This window comes from Somniosus microcephalus, chromosome 4 (assembly GCF_052327205.1).
Source record: "Somniosus microcephalus isolate GS21.2 chromosome 4, FLI_Smic_1.0, whole genome shotgun sequence".
Lineage (NCBI taxonomy): Eukaryota > Metazoa > Chordata > Chondrichthyes > Squaliformes > Somniosidae > Somniosus > Somniosus microcephalus.
Window position 1 is genome coordinate 90,459,495 of NC_140990.1, and position 24,264 is coordinate 90,483,758.

Consider the following 24,264-nt stretch of genomic DNA (forward strand, 5'->3'; position numbering starts at 1 on the left):
CTCCCGCTGGCAGGATGTCCTCCCCGATGCGCTCCACTCCATTCGGTCACTGCTCTGTACTAAAGGTAGACTACCCTTTATCCGAACTTCCGAAAACCGAAACCCTCTAAAAACCGAAAGTTTTTTCGTTCAGCGTAAGTCGTGCGCACGACTTACGCTGAGCAGAGGGTCAGCGTAAGTCGTGCGCGCGACCCCCTGTGGACCCCCCCGCGGACCCCCGCTGGCCCGACCCCCGCCGACCCCGACCCCCGCCGACCCCCCCGCGGACCCCCGCCGACCCCGACCCCCGCCGACTTACGCTGAGCGTCAGCGTAAGTCGTGCGCACGACCCCCCGCCGACTCCCCCGCCAACCCCCCCGCGGACCCCCGCCGGCCCCGACCCCCCCGCGGACCCCCGCCGACCCCGACCGTAAGTCATCGGGGTTGGCGGGGGTCCGCGGGGGGGTCGGCGGGGGTCGGGGCCGGCGGGGGTCCGCGGGGGGGTCGGCGGGGGGGGTCGGCAGGGGTCCGCGGGGGGGTCCGCGGGGGTGTCGGCGGGGGGTCATGCGCACGACCCCCTGCCGACCCACCTTCCAAAATCCGAAATTCTCCGAAAACCGAAACACGGCTGGTCCCGAGGTTTTCGGATAAAGGATAGTCTACCTGTACCACTAACGCCACCCCTCACGAAAAAATGTTCGTCTTCCCTAGGAAGTCCACATCGGGGACCTCGCTACCACCATGGCTGATGTATCCAGGGCCCGTCCTACTTCGGGAGCACGTGAGGACCCATAAAATGGCCCCCCTGGTTGAGAGGGTCAACCTCCTCCACACCAACCCTCAGTATGCCTACGTTGCGTACCCGGACGGGCGGGAGGACACAGTCTCCATATGAGACCTCGCACCCTCGGGGGCCCCTGAAACCAACATCACCCACTACCCACTACCATTGCCCTTCACCGCTACCCACAATGCACCAGCGGCAACGGACCCATACCCAACCCCTGTAGACGGCACGCCGTGGCCCCGTGACCCGTCATTGATCACCAACCAACTCAACACCCATGAGGACGACACGCCAGTGCTCCGGCCCACGCGGGACTCGGCGTCGGAAGCTGCACCACCTCAGCCGTCGCCACGACGATCACGACGGCATACAAGACCCCCAGAAAGACTTAATTATACGAACTTTTAATACACTTCACCCCGTCGGACTCATTTTTTAAGCAAGGGGTGAATGTGGTAAACCACTGTTGTTCACTGTTGTTCACTCCACTGTTGTTCACTGTTGTTCACTTCACTGTTGTTCACTCTTGCCCATTGTTGTACCTGTCTGTGCATGCCTCAGCTTGCTCCGCCCCTGGCTCCACCCATATGCCCTGGTATAAAGGCGGCTGCTCTGCAGTTCCCCAGGCATTCAGGACCGGTCGACCACTAGAGGCATGCCTTCGTTCTTTAGCTAATAAAAGCCTGTTTGTTACTCTCTTAACTTCCAGTCTTTCTCAGTAATTGATAGCGCATCAGCGTTCGCATCCAGATCATTGACCTCCGCAGAGCGCAACTATGCTCAGATAGATAGGGAGGCTCTCAGCCTCGTGTGGGGAGTTAAGAAATTTAACCATTACCTGCAAGGCCAAAAGTTTACGCTGCTGACAGATCACCAGCCGTTGGTTTCCATTTTTAACCCTAAGAAGGGTGTTCCGGTTATGACGGCACAGAGGCTTCAGAGATGGTCCCTTTTCCTAGGGGCACATCAATATGATATCGAATTCAAAGGTACAAAGCAACATGGTAATGCTGATGGGCTGTCACGCCTGCCACTACCTACAGCGGAAGAGGCACTGGCAGTTGACCCTGTCGAGATATTTCACTCGACCATCATCGAATGCTTACCAGTCACCAATGCGGGTATTGAGAGAGAGACCCGAAATGACCCGACACTGTCTCGGGTCTACGATTTGACAGTGAAGGGATGGCCAGCACATGGCGACCCACTGTTACCAGCATTCTCAGCCAGACGAGAACAGCTGTCCGTATGTCAAGGAACATTGATGTATGGAACAAGGGTGATTATTCCTCCTAAATTAAGGGAGAGAGTTCTGAAGGAATTGCATGAAGGTCATCTGGGGGGAGTCAAGATGAAAAGCCTTGCTAGGGCTTATGTGTGGTGGCCAGGTATCGACAAACAAATAGAGGATCTGACTAAAAGCTGCTCAGGGTGCCAAAAAGTTCAAAACGCACCTCCAATTGCACCGCTGCATCCGTGGGAATGGCCTTCAACCCCATGGCAACGTGTGCATATCGACTTTGCAGGTCCATTCATGGATTCCATGTTTTTGATAGCAGTAGACGCACATTCTAAATGGCCAGAAGTGATTAAGATGTCGACCACCACCTCGGAGAAGACGATCGCAGTTCTAAGAACCATATTTGCAAGGAATGGGTTGCCGGAACAAATATGTTCAGACAACGGACCACAGTTCGTGTCAGAAGAATTCCAGAAATTCATGAAAAAGAATGGGGTGAAACACTATACATCTGCCCCATATCATCCGGCTACAAATGGGTTGGCCAAGAGATTTGTACAAACGTTCAAAAAGGCGATAAAGGCCATGAGCGAAGACCATATTCCACTACAACACAAGGTGGACAATTTCCTGATGGCATATCGAAACGCCACGCATGCAGTGACAAATCAAAGCCCTGCCATAATGTTCTATAACAGGAGGTTGCGGTCCCGGTGGATTTGTTAAAACCCAATGTGCGTAGGGAAGTCGAAAACAAGCAATTCCAGCACGTAAATAACAAGGCCACTCGGAGTTTCGAAATAGGACAACCAGTGTTGGCCAGGGACTATAGGAATGATAAATGGCAATCCGGAACAATTCGTGCCCGACAAGGACCCTTGATGTACACGGTAGACGTTGGAGAGAACGTAATACGACGTCATGCTGACCAACTTGTGGAATCGAGAACAAGGGTCGACCCCATGTCTACGGCAGAGACACCAGTTGAAGAAGTTATTGAGCCTGTAGCATCTACCTCAGACTCGAACGTACATGATGATGTTCAATCCATAGGAGATCAAATGGATGAGTCACCCCAGCAACGAGAACCAGAGACCCCTGAAAGGCGTTATCCGGCCCGGATCAGGAGGCCTCCTCAGAGACTGAATCTTTGAACAGTTTTGTGTGAAAGTTGTATATATGTTATCCATGTAATATTTAAATTGGGGTGTACACTGTTAAGCTAAAAGAGGAGGAATTGTAGTGTATGTAACCTGTACCACCTTAAGAGGATACCTTAAGGTGATGGACTACTTTTTGATGGCTCCTGTACATTGTAGTACCAGTGGTGACCACACCGGTATATAAAACCTGTGGAGCAAAGTGTATTCCAGTTCAGCCCTGACCCTCAATTACTAAAGACCTGTTTAATTATTTCTGTAGTCTGTGTCCAGTTATTCAGCATAACTACATTTGAAAACACAGACTCAACACTGCTGGTCGTGAAAGGCGCTATATAAATGCAAGTCTTTCTTTCCTTTTTCCTAATCTGCTTCATCCCTCAACCACCTTCAGCCGCTAATCACCTTTTCCCCTTCCCGTCCCTTAAATTCTAGGAACTATGGTCAAATTTAGCCCAGAGGGGATGAAGGCCTGCTCTCTCTGATTGTGGGGGTGGGGTGGGGGGGGGGGGAGAGCGGGGGCTGGGTGGGGATCAGAGGGGTCAGACACTGACCTTTCATCCTCTGGGACCTGGGGTCAAATCCAGCCCCAGAGGGGGTGAAGGCCTCCTCTCTCTCTGATGGGGGACTTGGTGTTGGCAATGAATGGTAGGACCCTAGGAAGGGCAGAGGATCAGAGGGACCTTGGTGTGCATGTATATAGATCCCTGAAGGCAGCAGGACAGGTAGATAAGGTGGTTAAAAAGGCATATGGGATACTTGCCTTCATTAGCCGAGGCATAGAATATAAGAGCAGGGAGGTTATGATGGAGCTGTACAAAACGCTAGTTAGGCCACAGCTGAATACTGTGTGCAGTTCTGGTCGCCACACTATAGGAAGAATGTGATTGCATTGGAGAGCGTGTAGAGGAGAATCACCAGGATGTTACCTGGGCTGGAGCACTTCAGCTATGAGGAGAAACTGGACAAGCTGGGGTTGTTTTCCTTAGAGCAGAGAAGGCTGAGGGGGGACCTGATTGAGGTGTACAAAATTATGAGGGGCATAGATAGGGTAGATAGAAAGGAACTTTTCCCCTTAGTAGAGGGGTCAATAACCAGGGGGCATAGTTTCAAGGTAAGGGGCAGGAGGTTTAGAGGGGATTTGAGGAAAAACTTTTTCACCCAGAGGGTGGTTGGAATCTGGAACTCACTGCCTGAAAGGGTGGTAGAGGCAGGAACCCTCACAACATTCAAGAAGCATTTAGGTGAGCACTTGAAACACCATAGCATACAAGGCTACGGACCAAGTGCTGGAAAATGGGATTAGAATAGACAGAGCTTGATGGCCGGTGCGGACACGATGGGCCGAAGGGCCTCTTTCTGTGCTGTATAACTCTATGACTCGATGTGGGTGAGACACTGACCTTTCACTATCTGGAACCTTGTTCCCCAATCCTTCCTCATTACTAATCCGTTAAAATTGGGATCATTTTTCTTGGCCCTCTCTGTCCCTTGTACAGTACTGAGCCCCACACAGAGCAGGAAGAGCCCAGGTTCCACCCCCACCCCCAGTCTGTGCTGAGTGAGCTGATCCCAGCCTGGGGGAGGGCAGTAGGGGACCTCCAATTGGTACTGAGCCCCACACAGAGCAGGAAGGGCCCAATTTGTCATCCTGGTCTGATCCCAGCCGAAGTGGGGGGGAGGGCGCGGTAGGGGGCTACAACTCTGCTCCTCAGCCTCCCCGGGCTTACTGAGGAGCAGAAAGAAATCAGCCAGGGTGCCTGCTCCTGATCGCCATCCAGTGACTCCCCCCTGATTAGTGTGTCGGGGGCGGGGTGGAATTGGGAGAGGGTGGGATCAGAGGGCGATGACTCCTCCCAAGGCCGAATAGCTCGGCGACACTCACTGTCAGCACTCAGAAAAGAAGAATTTACATAGAATCTGACAGCATAGAAACATACCCGCCGGCCCAACTGGTCTGTGTCGGTGTTTATTCTCCACACGAGCCTCCTCCCAACACCACTTAAGAACATAAGAAATAGGAGCAGGGGTAGGCGATACGACCCCTTGAGCCTTCTCCGCCATTCAATGAGATCATGGCTGATCTTCTACCTCAATTCCACATTCACGCACTATCCTCATATCCCTTGGTGCCCAAGAATCTATTGATCGCGAATATAAGAAAGACTTGGATTTATACAGCGTATTTCACAACCTCAGGCTGTCCCAAAGCACTTTACAGCCAATGAAGTACTTTTGGAGTGTAGTCACTGTTGTAATGTAGAAAACACGGCAGCCAATTTGTGCACAGCAAGATCCCACAAACAGCAATGTGATAATGACCAGATAATCTGTTTTTGTTATGTTGATTGAGGGATAAATATTGGGCAGGACACTGGGGATAACTCCCCTGCTCTTCTTCGAAATAGTGGCCACGGGATCTTTTACATCCACCTGAAAGAGCAGACGGGACCTGTAATGATCAATAACATGTCATTCTATAGTGGACACTAGGTGGAGCCGTAGAGCTGTGTAGAGCTGTATATAGCTGTATGTATAAGACTACACTACCCAGCTGTATGTATATTAAGACTACATTACCCATGAGGCACTAGGCTACCCACAAGGCAGCAGTCAAGATGGAAGCCTCTACAGATACTGTACCTAGTCCACATGTGCTCAATAAAAGGTCTAGCAAAAGCTAGCTGTGTTCATAATAAGAATGTCTATTTATTAATGAACATAAGATGGTACCAGGATGGTGAAGATCTGCTGAAAATTGTGAAAAGCGAAATGGAGAATTTGAAGCCACCAGAGCGTTTGAAACTCACAGGAAACATCGACTACAATTGGCAGACTCTTAAACAACAATTCGAACTCTACATTGCAGCCATCGGATTCGGTACGAAGCCAGACGCAAGGAAGATAGCGTTGCTGCTTACGGTTGCAGGCCCACAGGTGATAGAGGTATTTAATACATTTGTATTTAATCCAGAGGAGAGCAGAGAAAAATTAGAAGATGTGCTAAAAAAATTTGATGCACATTGCTCTCCCAAAAAGAATGAGACCTATGAAAGATACATCTTCTGTTCTCGGACACAGCAGCAAAATGAGACTTTTGATAGCTTTATAACTGATCTGAAACTGAAAGCACAGACATGTAATTTCTCTGAGCTCAAAGCATCCATGATTCGTGACCAGATTGTGTTTGGTATTCATGATAAAAAAGTCAGGGAACGTCTGTTGAGAGAAACCGAACTAAATTTGGAAAATGCGGTGAAAATATGCCAAGCCAGCGAGCTAGCTCGAAAGCACGCGAAGACTTTCAGTGAAATCAATAATGATGCGAATGTAATGAGTGATAATGCTGCTGTCGGTGCTGTGTCCTACAAGGGGAAGAAACGTGGGCAGAACAGAAATGAAAAGCAATCGGAGGATGAAATTTTAAATTGTAAACGCTGTGGTTACAAACACCAGTTAAGACAATGCCCAGCGTTTGGAAAAATGTGCACAAAGTGTAATGGAAAGAATCACTTTGCCAAACAATGCTTTTCAAAAGTAAAAACTAAGAAAGGGCAATGAGTTAATGTAATTGAGGACATTGATTTAAGTGAGACATTTTTTGTAGGAATGGTGTCATGTGACAATATCAAAAAGGATACAGAAAATGTGCAGCCCTCAGAAATGGACAATGCTGAACATAAAGTTAATGCAGTAAAAGAGGACAAATGGATGATCCCACTGCAGGTAAGTGGAGCATTAGTTACCTTGAAACTAGACACTGGGGCAAAAGCAAACTTAATCAGTATGAGTGACATTAACAATATGAAAGAAAAGCCCCAAATACAGAAAAAGTCAGTACTACTGAAGGACTATAATGGACAGAAAATAGATAGCTTAGGTGTATGCAGACGTAAAGTGACAGTCAAAGACAAAGTGCATCATCTCATGTTTTCTGTTGTGGCTGAAAGACTTGATTCACTATTAGGTGACAACGTTTGTGAGGACTTAGAACTGGTCAAGAGAGTCTACCGTATAAACTGTGCCATAAGCAGACCAGATGACTCGGTGGATTCTGTAGTGAATAATTTCCAGGATGTGTTCAAAGGATTTGGAATTCTACCATTCACTTACAAGATCCAGCTAAAGGAGGATGCTCAGCCAGTGGTACATGCTCCACGAAGAGTTCCAGCACCCCTGCGTGACCGGCTCAAGAATGAACTGGACAGAATGACCACACTAGGAGTCATCAGGAAAGTTGAAGAGGCAACAGACTGGGTTAACTCCATGGTATGTGTAAAGAAAAAGAACAATGATCTAAGAATATGCATGGATCCAAAGGACTTAAATGCAAACATAAAACGTGAACACTACCAGATTCCCAAGCGAGAAGAAATCACCAGTGAAATGTCAGGTGCCAGATACTTTACAAAGCTCGATGCCTCACAAGGATTTTGGCAACTAAAACTGGATGAAGAGAGCACCAAATACTGTACCTTCAACACACCATTTGGCAGGTATTGTTTCCTCAGAATGCCTTTCGGGATAATATCTGCATCTGAAATCTTTCATAGAGCGATGGAACACATAATTGAAGGCCTGGAAGGAGTCCGGGTCTATGTTGATGACATCATCATCTGGGGCTCCACACTGAAAGAACACAATGAGCGACTGACTAAAGTGCTACAGAGCATACGCCGGAATGGACTGAAGCTCAACAAAGCCAAGTGTCAGTTTGACGTCCAGGAAGTCACTTTCCTAGGAGATAATCTATCTGGTAAAGGAATAGAGCCAGATATGGAAAAAGTAAACGCCATACTCAAAATGCCCCGACCCACTGACAAAAAAGGAGTGCTACGCATCATGGGGATGATAAACTTCATTGGAAAGTTCATTCCTAACTTGTCAGCCAAGACAGCCTGTCTGTGAGACCTGCTACATAAAACAAATGAGTTCGCATGGACAGAAAGACATGAACAAGAGTGGATAAACCTCAAAACAGTGCTGACAACCACACCTGTACTCACCTTCTTTGACCCAACAAAAAGAATCAAAGTGTCAACGGATGCATCAAAAGATGGCCTAGGTGCGGTCTTGCTACAAGCAGAGGGTGAAGATTGGAAGCCTGTTGCCTATGCCTCCAGGTCTATGACTGATACTGAGTGTTGATACGCCAGATTGAAAAGGAATGTCTAGGCTTGGTAGTTGGACTAGAAAAGTTTCATGGCTACATATATGGACTTCCCACCTTCACAGTTGAGACAGACCACAGCCCTCTGGTTGCCATCATAAAAAAAAACCTGAATGAGATGTCTCCAAGGATTCAACGACTCATGATGAAGCTGCAAAGATATGACTTTGAACTGATCTACACACCAGGCAAATACATAGTGTTAGCAGATGCACTATCCCGAGCACCCACAATGAGTCATGTGAGCTCTACTGAGGAAGACGTGGATGTTCATGTGTGTATGGTCACTGCTGCGCTGCCCGTGTCAGACACAAAATCAAAGCAGATAGCAGAAGAAACAGTAAAAGATACAGTATTACAAACAGTAATAGAGAACATCCATCATGGTTGGCCAAAAGGTTCCTGTCCAAAATATTTTCACATAAGGTCAGAATTGAGTGTCGCAAGTGGACTATTACTAAAACAGAACAGAATAGTCATTCCACAGGCTCTACGTCAAGACATGCTCAAAAGGATTCATGAGGGACACCTTGGAATTGAAAAATGCAAAAGGAGAGCAAGAGACACTGTTTATTGGCCTGGCATAAATAAGGACATTGAGAACATGATAGGCAAACGTGAGAGATGTCAGAAACACCAAAACAAACAAGCAAAGGAACCAATGATAGTAGCTGACATACCAACAGCACCATGGCAAAAGGTTGGTATGGACCTTTTTCATTTAAATGGTAAAGACTATCTAATAGTGATTGACTACTATTCTAATGATCCTGAGATGGCGCTGCTCTCAAGCACCACAGCAAGCAGTGTCATAATGCATGTGAAATCCATCTTCGCCAGACATGGAATTCCCAGGATTGCCGTTAGCGACAATGGTCCGTGCTTCAACTGTAAGGAGTGGCAACAGTTTGCAGCACATTATGACTTTCAGCACATCACATCTAGTCCTTTGTATGCTCAGTCAAATGGTAAGGCAGAGAAAGGTGTTCAAGTTCTCAAGCAGCTACTGAAGAAAGCGACAGAAAGCAAGTCTGATCCTTATCTCGCCCTGCTGAGCTACCGAACCTCACCTTTAGACTCTGGTTCTTCACCTGCTGAACTACTAATGGGTCGCAAGTTGCGCACCACGCTACCCTGCTGTGTAAAAGAACAGCAGAGTGAGGAACTGAGACAGAGACTTCAACTGTTAAAGCTGAAACAGAAATCATACTATGACAAGTCATCCAAAACTCTAAAACCATTGACAAGGGATGATATTGTCAGGATTGAGGATCCAGATGCATGGAACAGGAAAGCTACAGTTCTTGAGGAAGTAGGACCAAGGTCATACACTGTTAGAACTGAGGAAGGACAGATTCTCAGGAGGAACCGCCGTTCCCTCCTAAAAACACAAGAGACTATTCAAGACCAGATTGATGACAATGCCGCAACTGCATCTTGTCATTCACCGCCAGAACAATCTCATGAAGACACATCAGACTTACCCGTGTTGAGAAGATCCACACGTGAAGTAAACAAGCCTGATAGACTTAATCTTTGAGTAAAATGTAAAGCTTTGAAAATGTGTTGACTGTTTTGAAAATGTTTATGTTTATAGAGCACTAACAAAAGTGTTACTGATATTATCTTTATTGTTTTCTTGAAAGTTGATTGATATTGATTTTGTTAAACCTCAAAGGGGGATGTAATGATCAACATGTCATTCTATAGTGGACACTAGGTGGAGCCGTAGAGCTGTATATAGCTGTATGTATAAGACTACACTACCCAGCTGTATGTATATTAAGACTACATTACCCATGAGGCACTAGGCTACCCACAAGGCAGCAGTCAAGATGGAAGCCTCTACAGATACTGTACCTAGTCCACATGTGCTCAATAAAAGGTCTAGCAAAAGCTAGCTGTGTTCATAATAAGAATGTCTATTTATTAATGAACATAAGAGGACCTTCGGTTTAACATCTCATCCGAAAGACGGCACTTCTGACAGTGCCGCACTCCCTCAGCACTGCACTGGAGTGTCAGCCTAGCTTTTTGTACTCGAGTCTCTGGAGTGGGACTTGAACCCACAACCTTCTGACTGAGAGGCGAGAGTGCTACCCACTGAGCCACTGGCTGACACCACGAGTGAGCCTCCACAGCCCTCTGGGGTAGAGAATTCCGAAGATTCACCACCCTCTGAGGAAAGAAATTTCTCCTCATCTCAGTCCCAAAACGGCCAACCCCTTATTCTGAGACTATGACCCCTCTGGCACCAGTCTCTCCAACCAGGCAAAACAGGCTCTCAGCATCTAGCCTGACATGCCCTTGAATAATTTTATAGTTCGCCTCACCCGATCTAAATGCAAATGGAATTTAACCCTGAAAAGTGTGAGGTGACGCATTTTGGGAGGACTAACAAGGCAAGGGAATACACAATGAATGGTAGGACCCTAGGAAGGACAGAGGATCAGAGGGACCTTGGTGTGCATGTACATAGATCCCTGAAGGCAGCAGGACAGGTAGATGAGGTGGTTAAAAAGGCATATGGGATACTTGCCTTCATTAGCCGAGGCATAGAATATAAGAGCAGGGAGGTTGTGATGGAGCTGTACAAAACGCTAGTTAGGCCACAGCTGGAATACTGTGTGCAGTTCTGGTCGCCACACTATAGGAAGGATGTGATTGCATTGGAGAGGGTGTAGAGGAGATTCACCAGGATGTTACCTGGGCTGGAGCGTTTCAGCTATGAAGAGAGACTGGACAGGCTGGGGTTGATTTCCTTAGAGCAGAGAAGGCTGAGGGGGGACCTGATTGAGGTGTACAAAATTATGAGGGGCATAGATAGGGTAGATAGAAAAGAACTTTTCCCCTTAGTAGAGGGGTCAATAACAAGGGGGCATAGATTCAAGGTAAGGGGCAGGAGGTTTAGAGGGGATTTGAGGAAAATCTTTTTCACCCAGAGGGTGGTTGGAATCTGGAACTCACTGCCTGAAAGGGTGGTAGAGGCAGGAACCCTCACAACATTCAAGAAGCATTTAGATGAGCACTTGAAACACCACAGCATACAAGGCTACGGACCAAGTGCTGGAAAATGGGATTAGAATAGACAGGGATTGATGGCCGGCGCAGACACGATGGGCCGAAGGGCCTCTTTCTGTACTGTATAACTCTATGACCCTATGACTCTAAATATCACCTTGAGTAAGAGATGGCAGGGAGATCCCTTCCGTGGTACCCGAGCCCGCCCAGAGTCTACAGGATTGGGGAGGGTAGCCGAGGACAAAACAGGAACAGCAAGTCAACAAAACGGAATTATTTTATTCAACCATAATACACAGTGGCAATCTAAAACTATCAGTAATCTGGCTTAGAGCACGGGAGACAGCCTGCAGTGCCTCGTGTAAGCAGGGGCGGTGGGAAAACTAAGCAAAACTGTGACCTACAACGTGCACGTGATCATAATGTCAGTCAGAATTAAATTGGAAATTCGTCATTTTTAATGCTCCCATCAAACACTCCCAGGGCAGGTACAGCACGGGTTAGATACAGAGTAAAGCTCCCTCTACACTGTCCCATCAAACACTCCCAGGGCAGGTACAGTACGGGTTAGATACAGAGTAAAGCTACCTCTACACTGTCCCATCAAACACTCCCAGGGCAGGTACAGCACGGGTTAGATACAGAGTAAAGCTCCCTCTACACTGTCCCATCAAACACTCCCCGGGCAGCTACAGCACAGGTTAGATATAGAGTAAAGCTCAAAGCTCCCTCTACACTGTCCCATCAAACACTCCCAGGGCAGGTACAGCACGGGTTAGATACAGAGTAAAGCTCCCTCTACACTGCCCCATCAAACACTCCCAGGGCAGGTACAGCACTGGTTAGATACAGAGTAAAGCTCCCTCTACACTGTCCCATCAAACACTCCCAGGGCAGGTACAGCACGGGTTAGATACAGAGTAAAGCTCCCTCTACACTGTCCCATCAAACGCTTCCAGGGCAGGTACAGAACGGGTTAGATGCAGAGTAAAGCTCCCTCTACACTGTCCCATCAAACACTCCCAGGGCAGGTACAACACAGGTTAGATACAGAGTAAAGCTCCCTCTACACTGTCCCATCAAACACTCCCAGGGCAGGTACAGCACGGGTTAGAAACAGAGTAAAGCTCCCTCTACACTGTCCCATCAAACACTCCCGGGGCAGGTACAGCACTGGTTAGATACAGAGTAAAGCTCCCTCTACACTGTCCCATCAAACACTCCCGGGGCAGGTACAGCACGGGTTAGATACAGAGTAAAGCTCCCTCTACACTGTCCCATCAAACACTCCCAGGGCAGGTACAGCACGGGTTAGATACAGAGTAAAGCTCCCTCTACACTGTCCCATCAAACACTCCCAGGGCAGGTACAGCACGGGTTAGATACAGAGTAAAGCTCCCTCTACACTGTCCCATCAAACACTCCCGGGGCAGGTACAGTACGGGTTAGATACAGAGTAAAGCTCCCTCTACACTGTCCCATCAAACACTCCCAGGGCAGGTACAGCATGGGTTAGATACAGAGTAAAGCTCCTTCTACACTGTCCCATCAAACACTCCCAGGCCAGGTACAGCACGGGTTAGATACAGAGTAAAGCTCACTCTACACTGTCCCAATTGCTAATTGAGTGGGCAGAGAACTGAGGATCAGGGATCGATATCGAATGTTAAATACACAAGATTCAGTGAACACAGGGCGGATAGTCAGTGATTAAAAAAAAACACTTGTCGAGACGCCTTGCTGTATACTGTCTGGAGAAGGAGACTATTAGCACCCGGCAGTCTCTTCGCTGAAGTGAATTCCTTTCCGCCTGTTGTGGATTGTCCCGCCGGTCGGATAGGACGTTGGCAAAGTGGAGTCCCGGAGGTAGAATGTACTCCTCCTTCTCTGAACCCTTCCAGCCACAGCGGGGTGGGGTGGGGGGGAATGTTTTTGGTCCTTCGACATCGGGCCCAGGCCCGGTGGGATGCCGCTCATTGTCAGCTCAACATGTTCCCCTGGGAGCTGGAACGCGCCAGGTCGTTGGAGACAAAGTAGGTGCTCAGCTCTCCCTTCCCCTTCACTTGGATCACGCCACGGTGGTGGCAGGTGTAGCCCAGCCTGCGTAGGATCTTGCTGGTCTCTTCCGTCACCTACAAAAAGAGTACAGAACCTAGGCTGGAGCGAGTGCACAACAACATCGAAACATAGAAGATAGGAGCAGGAGTAGGCCATTCGGCCCCTCGAGCCTGCTCCGCCATTCAATGCAATCATGGCTGATCATCCAATTTCAGTACCCGGTCCCTGCTTTCTCCCCATATCCCTTGATCCCTTTAGCCTTAAGAAATATATCTAACTCCTTCTTGAATATATTTAATGAATTGGCCTCAACTGCCTTCTGTGGTAGAAAATTCCACAGGTTCACCACTCTCTGGGTGAAAAAATTCCTCCTCATCTCAGTCCTAAATGGCTTACCCCTTATCCTTAGACTGTGACCCCTGGTTCTGGACTCCCCGGCCATTGGGAACATCCTTCCTGCATCTAGTCTGTCTAGTCCTGTTAGAATTTTATCAGTTTCAATGAGATCCCCTCTCATTCTTCTAAACTCCAGCGAGTATAAGCCCAATCGACCCAATCTCTCCTCATACGTCATTCCTGCCATCCCAGGTATCAGCCTGGTGAATCTTCGCTGCACTCCCTCCATGGCAAGAACATCCTTCCACAGATAAGGCGACCAAAACTGCACACAATACTCCAGGTGTGGTCTCACCAAGGCCCTGTACAACTGCAGCAAGACACCCTTGCTCCTGTACTCAAATCCTCTCGCTACCAAGGCCAACATACCATTTGCCTTCTTAACCGCCTGCTGCACCTGCATGCTTACCTTCAGCGACTGGTGCACAAGGACACCCATGTCTCATTGCACTTCCCCTTTTCCCAATCTATTGCCGTTCAGATAATAATCTGCCTTCCTGTTTTTGCCACCAAAGTGGATAACCTCGCATTTATCCACGTTATATTGCATCTGCCATGCATCTGCCCAATCACCCAACCTGTCCAAATCATACTGGAGTTTCTCGGCATCCTCCTCACAGCACGCACGCCCACCCAGCTTTGTGTCGTCTGCAAACGAGGGGCCTTGGGGTGCATGTCCACAGATCCCTTAAGGCAGCAGGACAGGTAGATAAGGTGGTTAAAAAGGCATATGGGATACTTACCTTCATTAGCCGAGGCATAGAATATAAGAGCAGGGAGGTTATGATGGAGCTGTACAAAATGCTAGTTAGGCCACAGCTGGAATACTGTGTGGAGTTCTGGTCGCCACACTATAGGAACGATGTGATTGCATTGGAGAGGGTGCAGAGGAGATTCACCAGGACGTTACCTGGGCTGGAGCGCTTCAGCTATGAAGAGAGACTGGACAGGCTGGGGTTGTTTTCCTTGGAGCAGAGAAGGCTGAGGGGGGACCTGATTGAGGTGTACAAAATTATGAGGGGCATAGATAGTGTTGTGTATGTACCTTTAAGAGAATAACTGGTCTCAGACTGCAGTACCGGCAGTGACCACCCCTGTATAAAAGGCGCTAGTAAGCCTCTGTGTTTTCAGTTTCCCGATTGACTCCTTTCAGTAAAGACTTGTTTTGTTCAACTCCTGCTGTCCGTGTCTCAATCATACACGGACATAATAGATAGGGTAGATAGAAAGGAACTTTTCCCCTTAGTAGAGGGGTCAATAACCAGGGGGCATAGTTTCAAGGTAAGGGGCAGGAGGTTTCGAGGGGATTTGAGGAAAAACTTTTTCATCCAGAGGGTGGTTGGAATCTGGAACTCACTGCCTGAAAGGGTGGTAGAGGCAGGAACCCTCACAACATTCAAGAAGCATTGAGATGAGCACTTGAAACGCCATAGCATACAAGGCTACGGACCAAGTGCTGGAAAATGGGATTAGAATAGACAGGGCTTGATGGCTGGCGCGGACACGATGGGCCGAAGGGCCTCTTTATGTGTTGTATAACTCTGTGACTCTATGGGGGAGAAATTCAGTTGGTTGCGCCTCCCGTTAGCGCCTTAAGAGGGTGATAAGTGGGGCGCGAGCCAGCTCGCGCCTGGGCGCGGCGATACCTGCGCCTCTCGCGAAATTGAGCGGACATTTAGCGGCAGCGCTAAACCGCAATGCCCGCTCAGCTGCGCACGCAGATCCTGATGTCATTTCAGAGTGCAACACCCTTGGGGCGCCTCGGACCGGAAATTCAGTGGCGCCCCCCTCCTTTCCGCCTGTCGCTCCCAGCGACTGGTTGACTGGAACGGTTCCCAGTCGCTGTGGGGCTGGGGGGGCCACTATTTAAAGGGGCTCTTCCTGGCTTCTTTGTGGTAGCCATTTTTGGACCACTCCTTCTGAGAGAGAGAGAGAGAGAGAGAGAGAGACAAAGGGAGAGAGCTTTCTGCATTGAGTCAGCACTCGCACAGGTACTTCTGGCTTCGGCCCAGAACTTTGTAGTTGCTTTGCTTTTTCACCGGCATAACTTTGAGTGGCCACATACTATGGGGGCTGCAATGGGTGGGAACGTTGGGCTTCTCCATTACATTGAGAGGGCACAGAGAGAGAGTGCCAATTATGGTCAGACGGAGGAGGGCCAGCAGGCGTCGGTACACGAGACCTTACCGTCCCAGGGTTTTCCGCCAACAGTTCTCATACATCAACATGTCTGAGGAGCAGTGTTTTCGGAGGCTTCGATTCAGCAGGGAGGTGGTCATTGAGCTCTGCCACCTGCTTCAGCCAGATCTGCAGCCTCAACTGAGGAGCAGGACGTCTCTGTCGGTGGCAGTGAAGGTAACAGTGGCTTTCAACTTCTATGCCACCGGCTCCTTTCAATCTGCTACTGGGGACATTGCCAATATCTCCCAGTTCGCGGTGCATTGCTGCATCCGTCAAGTCACGAATGCCCTCTTTAAAAGGAGATGACAGTACATCTCCTTCCCCATGACCCCGGACAAGCAGCAAGAGCGCGCAATAGGCTTTGGAAGAATAGCCGGCTTCCCCATGGTCCAGGGCGCCATTGACTGCACGCATGTGGCTTTGTGGGCGCCGCAAGAGAATGCCGAGGATTTCCGCAACCGAAAAGGGTTCCATTCATTGAACGTCCAGTTGGTCTGTGACCACAGACAGCTGATACTCGCTGTCAATGCCCGCTTTCCAGGCAGCAGCCACGACGCCTTCATCCTGCGCCAGACTTCCGTGGCAGACCTTTTCGAGGCCCGGCTCACCCAGGAGGCTGGCTTCTCGGGAACAAGGGCTATCCTCTGTGCACCTGGCTGATGACCCCGCTCCGTTCGTCCAGCACCCCTGCTGAAGAACAATACAATGAGAGCCATCAAGCGACCAGGAACATCATTGAGCACACAATCGGCGTGCTAAAGCTACGGTTCCACTGTCTGGACCATTCCGGGGGAGCCCCTCAGTACTCACCTGAGCGAGTCTCCCATTTCGTTGTGTGCTGCATGCTGCATAACCTGGCAATCCTCAGGACTCAGCCACTGCCACCAGACATTGGAGCACCAGCAGAGGAGGAGGAGGAGGAGCACCAAGACGGGAGGGAGGCACAAAGTGCAAGGGCCGTCCGTCAGTGGCTTATAGCAAGTCGGTTCTAGGCCCCCTCTGAGGGAATGGCTTCTGCCATTGAAAGAACATGAATGGAACCGTGCCGCAACCCCTAAGCCGGTCAAGGCAACAATTAGTTCAAAGAGCAAACATGCACAATCTGAATAAAGGCACTTCTTTATTGAACAAACTGTGTGCCCTTCCCGCATGACAAAGCGATAGAGAGAAACCCCAAAAAAGCAGTCAGTCAGTCACATAACTGGCTCTCACAACCTGGGGACAATGAACGAAACAGTAACAAAAATATGACCACGATCCTCGGCCTTCAATAAAACATTTAACAACATTTTGCCACACCTCCTACTTTTTGCCCTTCGAGGGTGATCTGCTTTGCTTGCGAGATTGGCCCCTTCCCACCCTGCAGCTCCTCCGCAATGGGACCCCAGTGGCTGCAGCAAGGCTGGGGGAAGGCTGCTGAGTGTCAGAAACTGAGACTGCAGATGCCCTTGAGGTACGGCCTGGACCAGCTCTGGGCCTGGAGGGCCCGGCTGCTGACTGCTCCAACTCTGCATGGGCGGCACCAGTCTGTCCTACAGGTGGTGGCAGCTGCAGTGGAGAAGTGACAGTGCTGGCAGCAGGAATGCTGTCCTCCTGAGAGAGGACAGCAACTCCCTGTTCGGCCGACACACTGGCACTCCCACGGGGCAGCACTGCAGCATGCGGAGCAATCTGCTGAAGCACAGACTGCTAGCCTGCTGTGGCACGGCGAGGGCCCCGGCGAATCCTGCCCGATCCAGCGAGGGTGGCAGCAGTCAGTGCTCGTGTGGCCTCAATCTGCGTCTGCATGAGACCAGCCACTGACTGCATTGCAGCACTAAGCACTTGCGTAGCAGCCGCCTGTGCTGCGCCGATGTCCTGGACAATCCTCGCCTGTGCTGCGCCGAAGTCCTGGACACTCCTTGCCAGTGACTCAATGGATTCGGGCATCCTTGCCACTGCAGCCATGCCTGTGTTCCACCTGGGCGCTCATTTCAGCGAGGAGCCGCACCTCTTCTGTGCTCACTGTAGCAGGACTCGAGGCCAGACTCTCCCTCCGGGGAGAAGGCCGCCGAGCTTCCCTACCCCCTTCGCGTTGCTGCAGCCCGCTGGGCCCCGGAGCTTCACCCTCCTCAGACCATTCCCCCCTGCTCCCCTCCAGGGAAGATGTGTCCCCATTATGGCCATGGGCTGCCTCGGCTGAGGGTGGCACTGATGGTCCGGCTTCCTCCTCGTCGTCGCCTTCAGATTCACTCCCAGTGGCAGCTTGAGGGCCTGCCTCCTCACCTGGCGAATCAGCATCTGAAAGCAGGAAGGTACAAGAGTGGCTTTAGCGTGAGGACAGGGTGGCAGCGAGGGAGGCATGAGTGCTGCAATGTACTGATTTGGCTCGAAAGTGGCAAAGGATGCTGGTGTGAGGAACAAGTGGAAGGAGAGAGGTCAAAAAGGTGATGACCTTACCATTGCTGTCCATAACGGGGTCGGCATCTCCAGTGGCGATGGGGCCAATCATCTGGCCTGCCATAATCCGTTGGACTCGCTGCTCCAGATCGGTCAGGGCTTGAAGGTGAGGCCGGCCTCCCCCGGTCCGTTGCTGCTGCCTCCTGTTATGCGCCAACTTGCAAGAGAAAGGACGGGCTCTGAGCAGAGTGTGCAGCCCTGATCTTGGCTGCAATGCCTCCCATGGTCGAATAGCCCTTACAGTGTGTAAAGTGCTGAATGTGCGTGTGAGTTTCCTGAAAGGGCCATAGGTGTTGGATGAGGGCTGGGCATTGGGGCTTTCAGGACCCTTTGGCCATAAAGTGAGGTCGACATGCAGGGATGAAGAGGATTCTGAAAAGGGCACTCACCCCGACGACCCGAGTGAGGTCGTTGAACTTCTTCCTGCATTGCACAGGGGTCCTAGGCACCATGCTGCTGGAGGTCACTCTGTGAGCCACCTCCCTCCAAGCTTTGCGATAGTCATTGGGCAGTGGCCTCCTGCCACTGTCCGGGAACAGGAGAGATCGCCTGCGCTCCACCGCGCCAACCAGAACCTCCAAGGCCCCCTCACTGAACCGCTGCGCTCGCTCCCTGGCCCTCTCCATGGTCCTTGGCTTAAGAATGTGGCAGCAGGTCTGTCCAGGCCGAGAATCAGGGCTCCGATGCGCAGGGTGTGGCTGCAATTCAAGATCGACCCTCCCCTTTAAGAGCTGACCGGCGCCAGCGTGTCTGTGTGCAATCGTTAACTGACAGCACCTGCGCTGCGCCCGCCCTCGGAGGTAGCGCCTCGCTCCTCCGGCTTAGCGCCTTAAGACAGTCGTGCAGCGCCTGTTTTAGCGCTCCAAGCACCTCCTGGGGCGAAGGAGGCCAATTTACCAGTAGGTGGCGATAATTTGCGGCGGGCGCTAAATTTCGCGCCCGGCCGATACTTACGCCCCAGACGGGGCGATACCGAATTTCGCCCCCTATGACTAACGAAAGCTTGGTGAAGGAGCTTGGTTTTAAGGAGCATCTTAAAGGAGGAGAGAGAGGCGGAGAAGTTTAGGGAGGGAATTCCAGAGCTTGGGACCTCGGCAGCTGAAGGTACGGCCACCAATGGTTGAGCGATTATAATCAGGGATGCTCAAGAGGCCAGAATTAGGAGGAGCGCAGATATCTCAGGGGGTTGTAGGGCTGGAGGATGTTGCAGAGATAGGAAGGGGGCGAGACCACGGAGGGATTTGAAAACAAGGATGAGAAGGGTCATGGAAATCTGGAACTCTCTCCCTCAAAAGGCTGTTGGTGTTTGAGGGCTCAATTCGAGCTTTCAGTACTGAGCACGATATCATTTTGTTGGGTAAGGGTGTTAAGGGATACGGAACCAAGGTGTGTCAATGGAATTAAGATACAGATACAGATCAGCCATGATCAAATGGAATGGTGGGAGCAGGCTCGAGGGGCTGAATGGCCTCCTCCTAACGTATCAGGCAAGAGAGCGATTGAGGGCACTGGGTTATAGTCGATCAGCAACAAAAAACAGCAGTGAATGGGAAGGGGTTGGGTCCATTGGGATTTTGTACACTGGGAGCGAATGGGAAGGAATTAGGTCCATTGGGATTGTGTACAATGGGAGTGAATGGGAGGGGGTTGGGTCCATTGGGATTTTGTACACTGGGAGCAAATGGGAAGGAATTAGGTCCATTGGGTTTGTGTACAATGGGAGTGAATGGGAAGGGGTTGGGTCCATTGGGATTGTGTACAATGGGAGTGAATGGGAAGCGGTTGGGTCCATTGGGATTGTGTACAATGGGAGTGAATGGGAAGCGTTTGGATCCATTGGGATTGTGTACAATGGGAGTGAATGGGAAGCGGCTGGATCCATTGGGATTGTGTACAATGGGAGTGAATGGGTTGGATCCATTGGGATTGTGTACAATGGAAGTGAATGGGAAGGGTTTGGGTCCACTGGGATTGTGTATAATGGGAGTGAATGGGAAGGACTGGATCCATTGGGATTGTGTACAATGGGAGTGAATGAGAAGGGGTTGGGTCCATTGGGATTGTGTACAATGGGAGTGAATGGGAAGCGGTTGGGTCCATTGGGATTGTGTACAATGGGAGTGAATGGGAAGCGTTTGGATCCATTGGGATTGTGTACAATGGGAGTGAATGGGAAGTGGCTGGATCCATTGGGATTGTGTACAATGGGAGTGAATGGGTTGGATCCATTGGGATTGTGTACAATGGAAGTGAATGGGAAGGGTTTGGGTCCACTGGGATTGTGTATAATGGGAGTGAATGGGAAGGGACTGGGTCCATTGGGATTGTGCATAATGGGAGTGAATGGGAAGCGGTTGGATCCATTGGGATTGGGTCCATTGGGATTGTGCATAATGGGAGTGAATGGGAAGCGGTTGGATCCATTGGGATTGTGTACGGTGGGAGTGAATGGGAAGGGGTTGGATCCATTGGGATTGTGTATAATGGGAGTGAATGGGAAGGGATTGGGTCCACTGGGATTGTGTATAATGGGAGTGAATGGGAAGGGATTCGGTCCATTGGGATTGTGCATAATGGGAGTGAATGGGAAGCGGTTGGATCCATTGGGATTGTGTACAGTGGGAGTGAATGGGAAGGGGTTGGATCCATTGGGATTGTGTATAATGGGAGTGAATGGGAAGGGATTGGGTCCAGTGGGATTGTGCATAATGGGAGTGAATGGGAAGCGGTTGGATCCATTGGGATTGTGTACAGTGGGAGTGAATGGGAAGGGTTTGGGTCCACTGGGATTCTGTACAGTGGGAGTGAATGGGAAGGGTTTGGATCCATTGGGATTGCGTACAATGGGAGTGAATGGGAAGGGTTTGGGTCCACTGGGATTGTGTACAGTGTGAGTGAATGGGAAGGGGTTGGGCCCATTGCCGGTGAATGGTCACTGAGTGTGTCTCTGGTGGTATCTGGTTGCACCATACCTGTATTCTGCCCAGGACCCCGGTGCTGTCCATTCTGCTGGCCACGTTAACACTGTTGCCCCAAATATCATATTGCGGCTTCCGTGCCCCAATCACTCCGGCAACGACAGGCCCATGGTTAATTCCTGGCACCAAAGAAAGGGTGAGCCATTAACCGCGAGGGTGACAACAACAACAACAAGAACAACAATTTGCATTTATATAGCGCCTTTAACGTAGTACAACGTCCCAGGCCGCTTCACAGGAGCGATTATCAGACAAAATTTGACACCGAGCCACATAAGGATAATTTAGGGCAGGTGACCAAAACCTTGGTCAAAGAGGTCGGTTTTAAGGAGCGTCTTAAAGTAGAGAGAGAGATAGAGAGGCGGAGAGATTTAGGGAGGGAATTCCAGAGCTTAGGGCCTCGGCAACAGAAGGCACGGCCACCAATGGTAGAGCGATTATAATCAGGGCTCAAGAGGGCAGAATTAGAGGAGCGCAGCTATCTCGGGGGGTTGTGGGGCCTGAAGGAGGTTACAGAGATGGGGAGGGGCGAGGCCATGGAGGGATTTGAAAACAAGGATGAGAATTTTGAATTCGAGGAGTTGCTGGACCGGGAGCCAGTGTAGGTCAGTGAGCACAGGGGTGATGGGTGAATGGGACCTGGTATGAGTTAGGACACGGGCAGCAGAGTTTTGGATGACCTCAAGTTTACGTAGGGTGGAATGTGGGAGGCCGGCCAGGAGAGTGTTGGAATAGTCAAGTCTAGAGGTAACAAAGGTATGGATGAGGGTTTCAGCAGCGGATGAGCTGAGGCAGGGGCGGAGACGGGCGATGTTACAGAGGTGGAAATAGGCGGTCTTTGTTATGCTGCGGATATGTGGTCGGAAGCTCATCACAACCATCCTTGTGTGGATAGAATGCCTTCTTCCATTGAAAAAAACAACTGCTAAGTTGAGGAATATCAAGGGGTGGTGGGTGTCGGAATCAGAAAGTCAACGCGCTCTCAGTCAGGGGTCACTCACCGATCCGGAGCTTGAAGTTGTTGAACGAATGCTTGTTGATGAAGTCCAGCTTCCCCATCATTGCCACCGCAAACTCTACCATCACCCCAATGTGCATGCAATTCCGCTCGGAGTCCTGGGGGGGGGGCAGCAAGGAGACAGAAACCGGGTCAATCACGTAACCAGCAATTCTCCAAAGCTTTTCTTGCCATGGAGGGAGTGCAGCGAAGATTCACCAGACTGATACCTGGGATGGCAGGAATGACGTATGAGGAGAGATTGGGTCGATTGGGCTTGCACTCGCTGGAGTTTAGAAGAATGAGAGGGGATCTCATTGAAACTTATAAAATTCTAACAGGACTAGACAGACTAGATGCAGGAAGGATGTTCCCGATGGCCAGGGAGTCCAGAACCAGGGGGTCACAGTCTAAGGATAAGGGGTAAGCCATTTAGGGCAGAGATGAGGAGGAATTTCTTCACCCAGAGAGTGGTGAACCTGTGGAATTCTCTACCACAGAAGGCAGTAGAGGCCAATTCATTAAATATATTCAAGAAGGAGTTGGATATATTTCTTAAGGCTAAAGGGATCAAGGGATATGGGGAGAAGGCAGGGACCGGGTACTGAATTTGGATGATCAGCCATGATCTCATTGAATGGCGGAGCAGGCTCGAGGGGCCAAATGGCCTACTCCTGCTCCTATCTTCTATGTTTCTATGTTTCCACCATCTACAAGGCACAAGTCAGGAGTGTGATGGAATACTCTCCACTTGCCTGGATGAGTGCAGCTCCAACAACACTCAAGAAGCTCAACACCATCCAGGACAAAGCAGCCCGCTTGATTGGCACCCCAACCACCACCTTAAACATTCACTCCCTCCACCACCGGCGTACCGTGGCTGTTGTGTGTACCATCTACAAGATGCACTGCAGCAACACACCAAGGCTTCTTCGGCAGCACCTCCCAAACCCGCGACCTCTTCCACCTAGAAGGACAAGGGCAGCAGGTGCATGGGAACACCACCACCTCCAAGTTCCCCGCCAGGTCACACACCATCCTGACTTAGAAATATATCGCCGATCCTTCACTGGGTCAAAATCCTGGAACTCCCTCCCTAACAGCACCGCGGGAGAACCTTCACCACACGGACTGCAGCGGTTCAAGAAGGCGGCTCACCACCACCTTCTCAAGGGCAATTAGGGATGGGCAATAAATACTGGCATTGCCAGCGACGCCCACATCCCATAAACGAATAAAAAAAAGGTGCTGCACATCACATTGAGGTGAAGTTAGTGCCAAAGAACTGGTGTAAACTCTGACCCCACCCAATCCTTCACGTCAGAGAGAGTGGAGACCTTCATCCCCCTCTGTCTGAGGCTGTGATTTGACCCCAGGGTCCCCAGAGGGTGAAAGGTCAATGTCTGACCCTCTGACCCCCCCCAATCCCAGGTCCCAGAGAGTGAGAGGACCATACCTGACCCATCGCACCCCCCCTCACCCCCCGAACCCTGCCCTGTTAGAGGAAGGGGAAACGGATAAATCTCAACCATCATGAAAAGCCCCTTCGGCCCCTCTCCACATTACCTGTGGGCCCTCCTGTCCCAGAGCAGCATTCAGCCCTGACGCTGCCATGTAAGTGCTGCCGATCGTCTTGATCTTCTCCACTCCGCTGAATTTGGGCTTCGAGAGGAGCTGCAGAGAAGAGGAACGGATTACATTAAAAAAAAAGTGCATTTTCTTTCCACACGTACTTTAACTCGTCCTCTCCTCTGTTAAGTCAATGGGTGGGGGAGGGGGAGAGGCGGTGCGGGTGCAGTTGTGTGGGCAAAATTGGGCGGGATTTATTTAATTATTTATTCGTTCACGGGATGTGGGC

General features: G+C 50.3%; 1 protein-coding gene across 2 annotated transcripts in view; it reads right to left on the reverse strand.

Moving 5' to 3' along the window:
- Positions 1–12,697: 12,697 nt before the first annotated feature.
- The window catches only part of LOC147119505 (adenylate cyclase type 2-like), a 172,743-nt gene continuing 161,176 nt past the window's right edge, over positions 12,698–24,264 (reverse strand). For both annotated transcript variants that reach the window (XM_085985056.1, XM_085985057.1), the window contains 4 exons: positions 23,973–24,080; positions 22,411–22,525; positions 21,404–21,528; positions 12,698–13,489 (listed from right to left, as the gene is read on the reverse strand). In XM_085985056.1, the coding sequence (XP_085841182.1) occupies positions 13,337–13,489; positions 21,404–21,528; positions 22,411–22,525; positions 23,973–24,080 (501 nt within the window). In that variant the 3' untranslated portion in view covers positions 12,698–13,336. The remainder of the gene's footprint in view (positions 13,490–21,403; positions 21,529–22,410; positions 22,526–23,972; positions 24,081–24,264) is intronic.